We start from the raw sequence: 16,215 nt of genomic DNA, 5'->3' as shown, positions 1-16,215 counted from the left end.
TCTAGCTATGGCAACCCAGTCAAAAATGGTTTTAAAATAGCTCAATAAAGTAACTTAATTAAAAGGGTTGTCCATCTTTAGATAACGTTAATGTATTGGCTTGTGAAACTATTACTGAATACATTGCTTTTTTTCCTTTCTACATTTATGAGTATGGCTTTTATCGATAATAACTTTCTGTTTCTCCAAGAATTCCAACAAATCATGTAACAAGGAAAGATCGTTCCCTCCTGAATCAATGATCACCAATTCATAGGCGCGGTTCCCCCTTTCTCTATAACCTCGCCAGGAAGAGATGAGTAACTGCCTCTTCCCTGACGGAATCCGCAGCTCTTCTTTTGATTATCTGGCCTGGCGCGACATCACATGTGATCACGACGCAACGATGACGTCATGCCAGGCTGGCAAATCAAAAGAAGAGCTGGGAATGCAAGGTCGGAGGTGGTTCTCAGGGGTCCCGTCCAGCTGACATGGCCAATAGAATGGGTCCTGTCAATCGATTCCCACCAGCTCTAGTCGTCATGCACCTATGCTCTTGTGCTGTATACCAAAGCAACAAGAGTACACAATGACTCTCTTAATGGGATTCTCCCTACTTCTAAAGTTATTCTCAATGGGCCAAGGATGTGGTAATAAGCAAAAAAAAGTTCTATACTCACCTTCCAGATTAGTGATGTTCTTCCACACTTGCTACTGTGTCCCCCACCGGTCTTGGGGCATCAGTATCCAGAGGGGCTTCACACTGCCGCTAGAGCCGATCAGCAGCTGCTGATCTGCTGCAGCTCTCACATTTCATCCCAACTTGTTCTGGTTTCACTGGTTGCAGTGGTTACATGACACCCCTTCAGGATATTAATGCTCTGAGACCGGTGGGGGACACAGAAGTGAGTACAAAGGAGCTGCAGTGGTCCGGAAGGCGAGTAGGATTTATTTTGCGTTTTTTTAAATTCCCCCAACCATAGCCCATTAATAGTAATATTTAAAAAAAGGGGATAATAAATGTCATTAATCTGAAAGTGGACATGTAACTCATTCTGTATTCGGCCGCTGTAAATCTTCTGCCTGAAGACCTCCTGCATGAAAGTTGTAGTAATGGTGGGACTGGAGGCATCTTTTTGCATATACTTTTCTGCATATACTTTTCCATTGACGTGAAAAATCCATAAGGACCTACATACAGTTATATGAAAAAGTTTGGGCACCCCTATTAATCTTAAGCTTAATGTTTTAGAAAAATTGGTGTTTTTGCAACAGCTATTTCAGTTTGATATATGTAATAACTGTTGGACACAGTAATGTTTCTGCCTTGAAATGAGGTTTATTGTATTAACAGAAAATGTGCAATCTGCATTCAAACAAAATTTGACAGGTGCATAAGTATGGGCACCCTTATCATTTTCTTGTTTTAAATACTCCTACCTACTTTTTACTGACTTACTAAAGCACTTTTTTTGGTTTTGTAACCTCATTGAGCTTTGAACTTCATAGCCAGGTGTATGCAATCATGAGAAAAGCTACTTAAAGTGGCCACTTGCAAGTTGTTCTCCTGTTTGAATCTCCTCTGAAGAGTGGCATCATGCGCTCCTCAAAACAACTGTCAAATGATCTGAAAACAAAGATTATTCAACATAGTTGTTCAGGTGAAGGATACAAAAAGCTGTCTCAGCGATTTAACCTTTCAGTTTCCACTGTGAGGAACATAGTAAGGAAATGGAAGAACACAGGGACAGTTCTTGTTAAGGCCAGAAGTGGCAGGCCAAGAAAAACATCAGAAAGGCAGAGAAGAAGAATGGTGAGATCAGTCAAGGACAATCCTCAGACCACCTCCAGAGAGCTGCAGCATCAACTTGCTGCAGCAGATGGTGTCACTGTGCATCGGTCAACTATACAACGCACTTTGCACAAGGAGAAGCTGTATGGGAGAGTGATGCGAAAGAAGCCGTTTCGGCAAGCACGCCACAAACAGTCGGCTGAGGTATGCAAAAGCACATTTGGAGAAGCCAATTTCTTTTTGGAAGAAGGTCCTGTGGACTGATGAAACCAAGATTGAGTTGTTTGGTCATACAAAAAGGCGTTATGCATGGCGGAAAAAAAACACAGCATTCCAAGAAAAGCACTTGCTACCCACAGTAAAATTTGGTGGAGGTTCCATAATGCTTTGGGGCTGTGTGGCCAATGCCGGCATCGGGAATCTTGTTAAAGTTGAGGGACGCATGGATTCCACTCACTATCAGCAGATTCTTGACAATAATGTTGAAGAATCAGTGACAAAGTTGAAGTTATGCAGGGGATGGATCTTTCAGCAAGACAATGATCCAAAACACCGCTCCAAATCTACTCAGGCATTCATGCAGAGGAACAATTACAATGTTCTGGAATGGCCATCCCAGTCCCCAGACCTGAATATCATTGAACATCTGTGGGATCATTTGAAGAGGGCTGTCCATGCTCGGCGACCATCAAACTTAACTGAACTGGAATTGTTTTGTAAAGAGGAATGGTCAAAAATACCTTCATCCAGGATCCAGGAAATCATTAAAAGCTACAGGAGGCGACTAGAGGCTGTTATTTTTGCAAAAGGAGGATCTACTAAATATTAATGTCACTTTTCTGGTGAGGTGCCCATACTTATGCACCTGTCAAATTTTGTTTGAATGCAGATTGCACATTTTCTGTTAGTACAATAAACCTCATTTCAAGGCAGAAACATTACTGTGTCCAACAGTTATTACATATATCAAACTGAAATAGCTGTTGCAAAAACACCAATTTTTATAAAACATTAAGCTTAAGATTAATAGGGGTGCCCAAACTTTTTCATATAACTGTACGTATCCCCTATATATGGATAAATATTTGCAATATTCTATTTTATCAGTTTTTAAAAAGAGACCAATGTTTTATATCACATGAAGATTTCTTAGAAAGTACAGAATAAGTAGAGAGGGGAAGCAATGTATTTGGCTGTGTTCACATGTGTCGGGTTGGATCTGAATAATGGCACGACAGGGGAAATCAGAGGACAGCACTTCAATGTTTGTCAGAGATGTGCAGTTGGAAATGCTGCAGATCCGCACAGAGATTATCACCAGTGTTATTTAATGGGACTAATCCTTGGCTTAATCTGTGAAAATAATGAATGAATAACATGCTGCCTATTTTCCTGCTGCACAGCCAAGAACCTGAGCGGTTATTTTACATTGCATGTAAATGGGGTCACGAAAACCGCATTCATATCCATGGCATGCAGGTTGTGGTCACATCTGACAAAAATTTCAGTGCTGAGTCTGCACCTAAGGGTATGTTCAGACCAATGTATTTTCAGGTCATGAGCTGTCCGGGTGCTAAATGGAACGCGTCCCGATGTTAGTCCAAGTGTTCACGCACATGGGCGATTTTCAATATGGATATCTTGTCCCAGTGAATACATTTTCAGCATACGCCAATCTGGCCTGATTTATCTACCAGACATGTACAGGTCAATAGCAGAGTGTGATCCGATTCTCTTAGATGAGGAAAAAATGGAGACAAAAATATCTCCATCCTCTCCATTCTGTCAGAGCGCGGAAATCGGACTGCACGCAGATTATTATTATTTAGTATTATAGCGCCATTTATTCCATGGCGCTCTACATGTGAAAAGGGGTATCCATAAAAAAAAGTACAATAATCTTGAACAAAAATGAGTCACAACTGGTACAGGAGGAGAGAGGATCCTGCCCGCGAGGGCTCACAATCTACAAGGGATGGGTGAGGATACAGTAGGTGGGGGTAGAACTGGTCGTGCAGCGATGTGGTGGAGCGGTAGTTACTGCAGGTTGTAGGTTGTCAGAAGAGGTGGGTCTTCAGGTTCCTTTTGAAGGTTTCCACGATCGGCGAGAGTCTGATATGTTAGGTAGAGAGTTCCAGAGAAGTGGGGATGCACAGGAGAAATCTTGTATGAGATAAGATGAGATAAGAGGGGAGTAGAGAAGGAGATCTTGTGAGGATCAGAGGTTGCTTGCAGGTAAGTATCGGGAGACTAGGTCACAGATGTATGGAGGAGACAGATTGTGGATGGCTTTGTATGCCATGGTTAGGGTTTTGAACTGGAGTCTCTGGGCAATGGGGAGCCAGCGAAGGGATTGACAGAGAGGAGAGGCCGGGGAATAGCGGGGGGATAGGTGGATTAGTCGGGCAGCAGAGTTTAGGATAGATTGGAGGGGTGCGAGAGTGTTAGAGGGGAGGCCACAGAGCAGGAGGTTGCACTAGTCCAGGCGGGAGATGATGAGGGCGTGCTTTAGTGTTTTTGCAGATTCGTGGTTGAGGAATGTGCAGATCCGGGAGATATTTTTGAGTTGGAATCGGCAGGAAGTGGAAAGGGCTTGGATATGTGGTTTGAAACTGAGATCAGAGTCCAAGGTTACCCTGAGGCAGCGAGCTTGATGGACTGGGGAGAGTGGGCAGACATTGACTTTGATGGATAGGTCAGTTATGGGAGATGAATGAGATGGGGAAAGATGATGAATTCAGTTTTATCCATGTTAAGTTTTAGAAATATAGCAGAGAAGAAGGATGAGATAGCGGACAAACATTGTGGGATTCTGATTAGTAGGGAGGTGATATCAGATCCAGAGAGGTAGATCTGTGCCATCAGCATAGAGGTGATACTGGAAGCCGTGAGACTCTATGAGCTGTCCCAGGCCGAGGGTGTAGATGGAGATGTCATCCTAGTGCAGTCTGATGGTTTCAGCTGACCCAATGACTTTCATGGCTGAGTGCAATCCAGATATTGGACGAAACTCGGGCATGCAGCAAATTGTTTCCTTGGACAGACTCTGTCCGATGAAAAATTGGACTTGTGGACGGCCCCATAGAATAACATGGAGATGATTGCGATCCGTCAAAACGACGACAACCCCTTAGGCCGAGTTCAGATGGCCGTATTGAAAATCAGGCTAGTCGCGTCCACAAATTGCGGACATGACTGACTCCTTGTGCGGCTTCATGTGTTCCCCACATTGAGGACCGATGTCAGCGCTGCCTTTGCATTGCATACATAATTCTGGTCCATAAAATAGACCCAAGTAGTACATGCTGCAATGTTTTAGACGCAGACCATCAGTCCATATGGAAAATCGGCCATGTGCATTGGCAATATCCATGTGCACAGACCGATTTTAAGTTCGTCTGAACCAAACCCTTAATCCGTGTGAAATCCATCGCATGTGAACAGAGCCTTAAAGCCTACACAAAGGCATCTAAAGACTGTTGATTGAAATGAGGAAAACCCTTTTAATATTTCCACAATTTTTTTCTTTTTTTTCTTTGAGTGATTTTTCCACTTTTGACTGGCTTTGTCCCTGTGACAGCTGTTACTAATGGTGCATTAACACAATAGTGAACCACTGGAGCAGTTGTGCTTAGTGAAAAGTGTTTCACCTCCAATTCATGCCACCAGCTTGTGCATGAACAGGGTGTCCTGGGCATTTCCGCTATAATGCTTGTTTTGTCCGCTGCTGCATTCATTCCACTTTAGCTATTTTTTACTTTTTCTTTTATTCTGTTGTCTTTGTTGAGAAAAGTTTGTACATCAACTCTCGATGTAACTGTTTACAATTACCGATATATTATCATACGGAGCCAAAAGTAGTTGTCTCATACCTTAGTAGTTTTTTCTGCAAGTTCCCAAAATACTTTAGAATTAATAAAAAAAAAAACTATGCAACCTAACCATTGCATAGTACTATTACCGCTAATCTGTGTGAATTAGAGAACATGTCCATGTGATGTGATGTACACACTATACATGGCGGTTTTGTTCTGTGTACTGTATGTCCGCCAGTATGTCTTTATGTGTTTGTTTTATGTCAACTATAAGATTCATTGTTTTCCTTGTTATCAGATGAAAATATAAAACGATGTGTTTATCCAAGTCTGAATACAATCATTCAGTTTCAGGATTTCCAAGCTGATCAATGTCAGCGCTAGATAATTGCGTTCATGATATATCGGTATAAGGTGATGCCCCTGTCAAATGCTCATCTGCCTGAATCTATTATGTCGTTCCATGAATAGTGTTACTTTTCTTTGTTTTATTCTTTTTTTTATTATTATTATTCCTGATCGCCACGCTTTTATGGGTCACTGACAATGTGCTTTCTGTAGGCTTAAATCAAGTAATGCTTACAAAAATGCCTGGGGCAATAACCAAGATGGCGTTGTTGCAAGTCAGCCTGCACGTGTCGTGGATGAGCGCGAACAGATGGCCATTAGTGGTGGCTTTGTCCGTAGGTAAGTTTGTATCTTTAAAAATGATTTTCTCGATTTTGCCAACTGCTAGTCTAGACGGTAGGATGTCAGGGCAAACTAGGAAATTGTCTCTTCAGAGAACTAGAACTCTAGTGCCACCTATAGGAAATAACAATCCTAAAAGTCAATATCGACCCTTTAACGAGCCTTGTCACATGACTTAGGGTAAAAGCCAGAACCAGAAACTCAGTTTGCAGGATACCTGTCTGACGCCTCTCACGCAGCCAAACCAGAACTCACACTTTGCACTGACGAGGGGCAGTACCCCGAAACACAGTTTCTGCAAATTGAGTTTCTGGTTCTGGCTTTTATCCAAGTCATGTGTCAAGGCTCGTTAAAGGGTCAATATTGACTTTTAGGATTGCTACTTCCTATAGGTGGCACTAGAGTTCTAGTCCATTTCCTCTCTGAAGAGACAATTTGCATATTTCCCAGAGGAGCATTACGGCTTAAAAAGTCTCCTCACCTTGACATGCTTATCATGTCACTCTCCACAGGGAGAAACGTTACCCCTTAGATACAGGACAAACTAGGAAATTCTAATTTTCCAACAGTTAAAAAGTTCCAATAACATTGTCCAGTGAAATACCATCAACTTAAAGGGAATATGTCAGCAGGTTTTTACTATGTAATATCAGAACTGCATGATGACCCTGATTTCAGTGATGTATCACTTACTAGGCTGTGTTTTGCTGTTTCAACAAAATCAGTATATTATCAGCAGGAGATTATCACTACAGTACTAGGAGTCTCGTGCCTCTTAGTCCAACCACGCCCCCAGCACTGATTAGCAGCTTTCTGTCAATATACAAGGAGCTCAGAAAGCTGCCAATCAGTGGTGTGGGTGGGGTTATACAGGGCTCAGCATTCCGAGCTCTGCACAATTTCCAGCAGACAAAGCTATGACTCTATCACAACTGCTGCACCCAGTAAACTAAGTGATACATTACTGGAATCAGTGTCTCTTTCCCTATCTCATGCTGCTGTCAGATTCCTTTTAAAGGGGTTGGACAAGATAAGAAAATTAGTTTTTTTTGCTTCTAGAAGCTATGCCACTGGTGTGCCTCGAGCTGTGTTAGGTATTGCAGTTCATTTCATTTCACGATTGGGAGTCCAGATCAGTCTGGGCTTTGTAGTCCATATACAGATCGTCAAATACGCCTGCTGAACTTGGTCTTAATGTGAGAAATTCAGTTGATTGACTGGGAATAAAATCTGTGAGTGAAGCAGAAAATAATGAGTTACTTTGACAAGTCTATCGGAGGTCCACCAGTGTGCCCCAATGACTGCATGCTTATGCTTTCTGTACAGTTATTTGCAGAAATTGGATATATTGTGAACTGAGCAGATATTTATAGGAGCACACATTAACAATGTGGTTTGTTACATAAAAATGTGGTGTTTTACCACAATATGTTGCATTTTTTACAGAGTAACAAATGATGCTCGAGAAAATGAAATGGATGAGAACCTTGAGCAAGTCAGTGGCATTATTGGAAACCTTCGTCACATGGCTCTTGATATGGGTAATGAGATTGACACACAAAATCGCCAGATCGACAGGATCATGGAGAAGGTCAGTAGGAAATTCTTAAAAAAATAAAAGCACGTTTTAAATCTTCCGGCAGGTCCGCATATGTCTCTGCAAGGAGAAGGTGTTTGTAGAGTCAGCAGCTGCACAGAGGCCAGCAGCTGCACAGAGATCAGCAGCTGCACAGAGATCAGCAGTTGCACAGAGACCAGCAGCTGCACAAAGGCCAGCAGTTGCAAGACCAGGGAGTCAGCTGTCAGAGGCCATTGTACTCTTTCTCCATAGAGAAAGCAGAGTTTGTTGATACTGGATGCATGGAGCTGTGACATTAGGGTACATGCTGTCTAAGGGACTTCTAACTAATAGGTAATCTGTATAACCATAAATCAGTCTATCATTATGTGAGTATATTCCTCTTTATGTCTATCAAATAGGGCACAATTTTTATTTTGTAGTATTCTGTGCCTCCTTTTTTGGTATGGAAAAGAGGTTAGTAAGTGTATCCTATCTGTTATTGTCCTCCTTTTGGTATAATCTGGGATATGCCCTCTGTTAGAGATCTTGTATGTGAGTGTAAAGCTCCACAAGGCTGCAGTTGTGAAATCACACAGTGGTTGCTGCGGGAAGCAGAGGTCACTTTTTTAATCTTCTCAATTCAAGTCTATGGGAATTCAGAACAAGGCTCTGTAACCTAACAGCGCCTCCTTCTTTCGTCCTAGTGATCATGTGATCGTGAGGGGCAAGAGGGAGAAGGAGTTGCTGGGTTTTAGCAGACCTAGATTAGCTCTGCAGTGCAAGCAGGAGGCTGAATATTACCTGTAACTTGGGCTAACATTCTATCCCCAGTTGCAGGGTAAATCAGCAATAATATTTTTTTATATAAAGCAAATTTCCCCTGCCCGAGATTTTTCACAGGCCATCATTGCATTGTGGTCATCTCCTCAGAGGAGGCAGCGACAATTGATCTGTGCATGCGTTGCCCCCTCTGAGGAGATACTCCCAGGGTAATGATTGGCCGGGCAAGGTAGGTCAATGAGACAAGAGTGACCTGTCTATTAGAGACAGGAGGCAGGTGGAGAAATAGGGAGGGAGGTAGAAGAGCTGGAAGAGCTGTGCCCGTCCCCTGCACTTGAGACTAAAACGTGGATTTCTTTTACATTTTAAAAAAACATCTGTCTGTAAAAAAAATACCAATAAAAAGACTAAAGGTTTAACTGGTGAGCTTCTGGCATTTCATAGATCCCTCCCAGCTCCTTCTATACTTGCCGATCTGTAGAGATGCCAGCCCATATGGCATCGTATGCCCTAAGAAGTGCCCTGGATGTAATCCTGTCTTTTGTGAGAGATTTGACTTCTATTTAAAGTGCGCATAACAGATAAAGCAGGAAAGTGACACCAGAGCAAATCTTTTCAAACACCTCTATAGTAAAAATGATATACAAATATTTACTGTGAAAATCATTATTCATGACATTGTCTCTATAGCTCTCTATGTTTATTGGTTTTTGCTTCTTTTTTTTTTTATTCTGCTGCATTCTCGAAATTCTGTACAAATCTTACAAAAAAATGTACGGTATATAGCTTGAAAGTCTCTACAGACCATTTTACAGTATTTTCTGACATTTTAAAATGCATTAAAAACCCATATTAAAAGCCAGCATTTTTTTTAATGTAGATTTTTTTTTTTACTTTTTAATGTCATTCTTTATTTAGTCATTTTGTACATGTGGCCTTCCTGACAATTTTCACAGAAAACCAGAACATGCCCTCCCCAGAACATGCATTGACCCAAAAAAGCCTCAAAACATTTTGTATGTAGCGTGTTTTATATTTCACTATAGTCTTTATTGTAAGGCGCTATTCACATGTCCAAATTTTATCTCTTTGCCATGGATCCAGTGTTAAAAGAAAACGGACATTTTAAAAAAACAGATATAATCGGATGTAGAACTTTAAACAAAGTTTTCATTATTAAATGTATACTGGTCCCATATACTTTAACCAATCATGCTAGTGCTGGCAGGTAAAGTGCCAAAAAGTAACCAAAGCAAAAATAATAACACAAAATATGAATAAATAGAAAAATAATCAATATATACCCTTATTAGATACACTAACAAGGGTGTAGCACCCATAACTGCAGACCACACGGCTGCTATACAGCCCGTGAGTTGGGGGCCCGGCGCCACTCAGCACCAGGCCTCTCCCCCGCACCCATCATCAAAATGTCAGCATTATCCACATCCACAGTTGACTAGAATGGTGGATCCATCACTCAGCCTGCGCCAGTGAGTGTGAGTCAGCGCACTGCAGGTGTGATGACATCATTACATCGCGCCTGCTGTGCGGAAGCCTCAGTACTCACACTGCACAGACCCCAGCAGCGTGATGAGGGAACAAAATGAGGTGAGTACTGTTTATTTTATTTATTTATTTTTTTTAAATGTCAGTAGTTGTGGGGGCCATCATACTGAGTGGGGGGGCTGTAGGGACCCTCATACTGAGTGGGGAACAGTGGCGCCATTTTTCTGAGTGGGGGCTTTGGGGGACTCTGAAACTGAGTGGGGGAGCTGTGTGGGACCTTAAACTAAGTGGGGGGACTGTGTATGACTCCTTATTGAGTGAGGGGCTGTGGGGACCATCGTACTGATTGAGGGGCTACGGGGGCCATCATACTGAGTGGGGGGTCTCCATACTGAGTTGGGGACTTTGGGGTCATCACATTGAGTGAGGAGCTGTGGGAGCCATCAAACTGACAATGTAACAATGTTTTGAACTTTTGACTTTCCATATCTCACCATCCACTACTGCTTAGAACGTGAGACTACCATCTCATACCTCACCTATCTCATACATAAATTTGACTGTCAACTATTTAGCATATAATTAGTTATGCAGATTCTTGCCATGTCACTGCATTGTTACTGTTTTGCTCCTGGTGGTGGAAAAATCTTTTTATTCCTGTATACTATAAAATACAACCTGTTCTCACATTTCCTAATAGCTCAGTGTGTTATTAGTTTGATTCCCAAGGGAAAGGTCACTGGTTTGAATCGAGGAGCAGCTATGAAGAAGATTTCCCAAGAAAAGAGAAACCGTATCATCCAGCTCATCGATAGCGGTCTCTCAGCCAAGAAAATTGCGAAACTGCATCATGTGAGTGCCATGACAGTTGGAAGAATACGAAATGAAGTCTGTCCATCCATTTAAAAGCCAAGAGATGGACGTCCAAGCAGATATTGCGAGTCAACAAGTCAGCTCATCACAAGGTCTATCAGTTCTGGTGCGACAAACACGGCAGTGGAGGTGACTCGTAAGCTTTGTAATAGTGAGACCACAGACATCCATGCAAGCACTGTGAGACACACGTTACACATGTCTGGAAAAGTGGCCTGAAAAAAGGTGAAGAAGCCGCGACTTCAATATCATCATTAGAAACGTCGGCTCAAGTTTGCAAAAAAGTACAAAAAGTGGACAGTAGAAAATTGGAAACAAGTAATTTGGAGCAATAAGATGAACGTTAATAGATTAGGCTCTGATGGGTGCAAATGGGTCTGGAAAAAACAAGGGAAAAGGAGTCAAGAAATTGAAAGAACTGTCAAATTCGGTGGAGGAAGCCGGAGGATATGGGGTTGTTTCACAGCCAAAGGCGTTGGATACTTGACCAGGAGCGATGGTGGTCTCAATGCTGAGCTATAGGTGAGCATCCTACAAGACGCATTACTTCATACACTCGAGTACTATGGATATGAAAAGGATGACATAGTATTCCAGCAGGACAATGACCCAAAGTATACGTCGAGATTGGCATAGAAATGGTTCAATTACAATGAAGTAGAGGGGCTGGATTTGCCCCCACAGTCCCCAGACCTCAACAGAATCGAACACTTGTGGGTAGAGTTGAAAAAAAGCTGTATACATACCCAAGTGAGTCGACCAGTATGCACCAACTGTGGGAACGTGTAAAAGAGACCTGGGATCAGATGTCGGTTGAGACATGCTTGAATCTGAGCGAGAGCATGACCAGAAGGATTCAAGCAGTGTTGAAAGCCAAAGGTGGATTTGCAAAATACTAATAAAAAAAAATAAAAATAAAAATTTGAATTTTTAGGAGCAAAACAGTTATATGCTAAATAGTTGCAAGTCAAATTTATGTATGAGATAGCCAAGATGATTGTCTATAAAATGATGGTAGTCTCACGTTCAAAGCAGTAGTGGATGGTGAGATATGAAAGATATGGAGCCTGAAAGTCAAAAGTTCAAAACATTGTTACCCTTTTGCTTGTCAGTGTTCATAATTTTTTTTTTCTGGGGGGGAGGCAATCAGAACTTTTGCTATGGGTCCGCCTGATTTATATATATGCCCATTTAGACAAATTCATCCTCCATACATGTTGATACTTTATTTAGATGGACACTGTTATTTTTTTCACGTGGAGACTCTGCTGTTATACATTTAGTAGTGCAGGAACATAGTCTGATCATACCACAGCTCCTGGGCAGGGGAGGAAGCAAATTATTTTTGTGAGGTAAAACATTTCCCTGCCTGTTTTTAAAAAATCAAAGAAAGAATCAGCTGCGATCCCCTGCTGTCATGTCTGTATACTCTTTTTCTCTCCTCCTGCCCAGGAGATGTGGTATGATCTGACCATGTCCCTGTATGGTCAGACACAGACATTGCACAGTACACAGCAGGGGCACATTTATAAGATTATCTCGGCACCAGAACATTTTATTTAAACACATCCAATTGTGGAACTTATTATTATTCCAAGATCTATTGATTAAAATCAACTTTTGTTTGTGGGAAAAACCCTTTAATGCAGAGCAGCCCAATGACACACCCCAGATTACCCTATTAACTACGCCAGCTTGTGAAAGACCATAAAATGTCGCACTTACAAAAATTGTCAGTATCTCTATAACTGTATGACAAATCTAGAAAAAAATAAAAGAAAAAAAATTGAATACTCAGGGGGGAAGTGGGAATAAAATAAGAGCAAAAACTGCTCTGTAAAAGTAACTGGTCTGTAGGTCTGGGTATGTATCATGCAGAGCTTACAGTCACGTCGTATGGTAAAATACTAGACAAGGCAATCTCATTATGCAACATAACAATTTGAATTATCATTATTATAAGATTATACGATTTTATAGCGTATAGAGGCTGTACATTATAAAGACGTTACGTGGGACAGTTGACCACATTGGACCACGCCATACTTTCACTATGTACACGTAGATACAACTGTCCTTGATATTATATTATTTCCTGATATTTATTCCTTTCTTTATCTTTGTGTTTCCCCCAGGCTGACTCCAACAAAGCCAGGATCGACGAGGCCAACACACGTGCCACAAAGATGCTGGGCAGTGGCTAGAGGATCCAAACCTTTATTTTACGCCCCAGACTGTCCTGCTAGACAGTACTTTCATGCTTTTATCATGGTATTTACATACTAGGTTTGCACACATGCACATATCACCCTCCCTTTTACCCTATTGTAAATGTCGTCCTGTGTAGTATGTCAGCTTTCCAAAAAATATACTTGTAATTATGATTTTTTTTTTTTTAAAGTATATTCCTTTCCAAAGGTTGTATGTAGTGATCTACGCTGGCTCACTATAACGTTTTATTTATTTTTTAAATTATTTTTTGTTGTTGTTTTATCATTTTTTTATGATGTTTGCTGAATGACAACAGTGTAGGAATGTTTAACGTGCTGTTATCCTTACTCTATACAGTATTGTTCTCGTAAATCTGTGACATTCCACAGAGCTACTGCCTATATCCTCTTTTGGTGTCATGATACTTAAGCTGTGGGACTGTCCTGGGTTTCAATGTCGCTTCCATCTGTTATAATTTCATGATTAGAACGTGAAACTATATTCCTATAATAAGCATTGCACTAACAAGTGTTGTGAGTTATGCATTTATGCATGAAAATAAATAGACATTTTAGATGCCTACATACAAAGACCTTTCCCGTGGCAGTAGCACATCCAATAAAAGCATGCTGAGTATTTGGACACTGTTGGGACTATGTTATACCAGCAAGTTTGCAGTAGTGCCACTTTTCTGTCGATATATTGTTCTATTTAATCATTATCATGCTTTTTTTTTTGTATTTCAAAAGGACAGACTTGGCACACATATCCAGCAAGGAAAATGTTAATTTTTTTTTTTTGCTGGCGATATATAAAATACAAAAAAATAAAAATATATATACATATAAGGTTGTAATATAGGGTTTGGGTACTGTTTATGAGGATCCTCTTTTGGAGGAAATGACTACAGTCTAAAAATGGTACAAAGATATGTAATTTTTATAAGGCTGGGTCTCGTTAGCCACTTAACCCCCCACGTGGATTTTATTTTCTTTCTTTTTTTCTTTTTAAGGTTTCGTTGCTTACCTAGAGCTATGCACTACAAATCGCTGAGATGTTTAAGTAGATTTAAATTAAGACAATAATCTAAATGAATGAACTCTAGATAAACTGTGATATCAAAATCATTGCAGCATGTTACTATTAAATTCCTTCTGTCTCCTGTCAGTTTGTGACGTGATTGACATTTTGTAGCTAGTTTAAAACAATTAAAAATGATAAATCTGATGGTCTCAGTTTGTTTGTTTTTTTTTCTTGGACGCCTATCATTGCTTCACACCCACATTCAGAATCAAAGTGTTTTTTCTTTTTTCCCTCTGTCGAGGCAACCAACAGATTGTCGAATGTTCATCCAGCTTTTAGATCGCTTTTCGGTTGGGAATAACACAAAATGACTAATGTAGTTATACAGTGCCTACAAGTAGTATTCAACCCCCTGCAGATTTAGCTGGTTGACACATGCGGAATTAACTTGGCATTGTGACATTTGTACTGTAGATCAGCCTGGAAGTGGGAAATGCACTGCAGCAAATTTTTTTTTTTTTTTTTTTTTTAAAAACGTAAAAAGTTAATTCAGAGTGTCATTTATTATTCAACCCCTCAAACCACAAGAATTCTGTTTGGTCCCCCTAAAGTATTAAGAAGTAGTTCAGGCACCAAGAATAATGAGCTTCACATGTGTGGATTAAAGATCTCTTTTGCCAGCCTTTTCTGACTATTTAAGACCCTCCCCAAACTTGTGAACAGCACTCAGACATGGTCAACATGGGAAAGACAAAGGAGCATTCCAAGGCCATCAGAGACAAGATCGTGGAGGGTCACAAGGCTGGCAAGGGGTACAAAAACCTTTCCAAGGAGTTGGGCCTACCTGTCTCCACTGTTGGGAGCATCATCCGTAAGTGGAAGGCTTATGGAACTACTGTTAGCCTTCCACGGCCAGGACAGCCTTTGAAAGTGTCCTCCCGTGCCGAGGCCAGGCTTGTCCGAAGAGTCAAGGCTAACCCAAGGACAACAAGGAAGGAGCTCCGGGAAGATCTCATGGCAGTGGGGACATTGGTTTCAGTCAATACCATAAGTAACGTACTCCACCGCAATGGTCTCCGTTCCAGACGAGCCCGTAAGGTACCTTTACTTTCAAAGCGTCATGTCAAGGCTCGTCTACAGTTTGCTCATGATCACTTGGAGGACTCTGAGACAGACTGGTTCAAGGTTCTATGGTCTGATGAGACCAAGATCGAGATCTTTGGTGCCAACCACACACGTGACGTTTGGAGACTGGATGGCACTGCATACGACCCCAAGAATACCATCCCTACAGTCAAGCATGGTGGTGGCAGCATCATGCTGTGGAGCTGTTTCTCTGCCAAGGGGCCTGGCCATCTGGTCCGCATCCATGGGAAGATGGATAGCACGGCCTACCTGGAGATTTTGGCCAAGAACCTCCGCTCCTCCATCAAGGATCTTAAGATGGGTCGTAATTTCATCTTCCAACAAGACAACGACCCAAAGCACACAGCCAAGAAAATCAAGGCCTGGTTCAATAGGGAAAAAGTCAAGGTGTTGGAGTGGCCTAGTCAGTCTCCTGACCTTAACCCAATTGAAAACTTGTGGAAGGAGCTCAAGAATAAAGTCCACATGAGACACCCAAAGAACCTAGATAACTTGGAGAAGATCTGCATGGAGGAGTGGGCCAAGATAACTCCACAGACCTGTGCCGGCCTGATCAGGTCTTATAAAAGACGATTATTAGCTGTAATTGCAAACAAGGGTTATTCCACAAAATATTAAACATAGGGGTTGTATAATAATTGACCCACACTTTTATGTTTAAAATGTAATAAAATTCAACTGAGCAACATAACTTTTTGGTTTGTAAGATTTATGCTTCTGTTCATAAAACCTACTCTCGTTTGCAGTTTGAAGGCTCTAACTTATTTGCATCTTATCAAACCAGCTAAATCTGCAGGGGGTTGAATACTACTTGTAGGCACTGTAGGTTCTGTGGA

The 16,215-nt window shown here is 41.3% G+C and overlaps 1 protein-coding gene across 2 annotated transcripts in view; it reads left to right on the top strand.

The window, feature by feature from the left end:
• The window catches only part of SNAP25 (synaptosome associated protein 25), a 117,618-nt gene extending 103,181 nt beyond the window's left edge, over positions 1-14,437 (top strand). For both annotated transcript variants that reach the window (XM_073672230.1, XM_073672229.1), the window contains exons 6-8: positions 6,148-6,273; positions 7,723-7,867; positions 13,135-14,437. In XM_073672230.1, coding sequence (XP_073528331.1) covers positions 6,148-6,273; positions 7,723-7,867; positions 13,135-13,203 — 340 coding nt within the window. In that variant the 3' untranslated portion in view covers positions 13,204-14,437. The remainder of the gene's footprint in view (positions 1-6,147; positions 6,274-7,722; positions 7,868-13,134) is intronic.
• The last annotated feature ends 1,778 nt before the right edge of the window (positions 14,438-16,215 follow it).

Source organism: Phyllobates terribilis, unplaced genomic scaffold (assembly GCF_046119375.1).
Source record: "Phyllobates terribilis strain yellow unplaced genomic scaffold, ASM4611937v1 Scaffold_3__8_contigs__length_932513732, whole genome shotgun sequence".
Lineage (NCBI taxonomy): Eukaryota > Metazoa > Chordata > Amphibia > Anura > Dendrobatidae > Phyllobates > Phyllobates terribilis.
The sequence above is the reverse complement of the archived record's forward strand: the minus strand, read 5'-3'. Positions and strand labels throughout refer to the sequence as shown.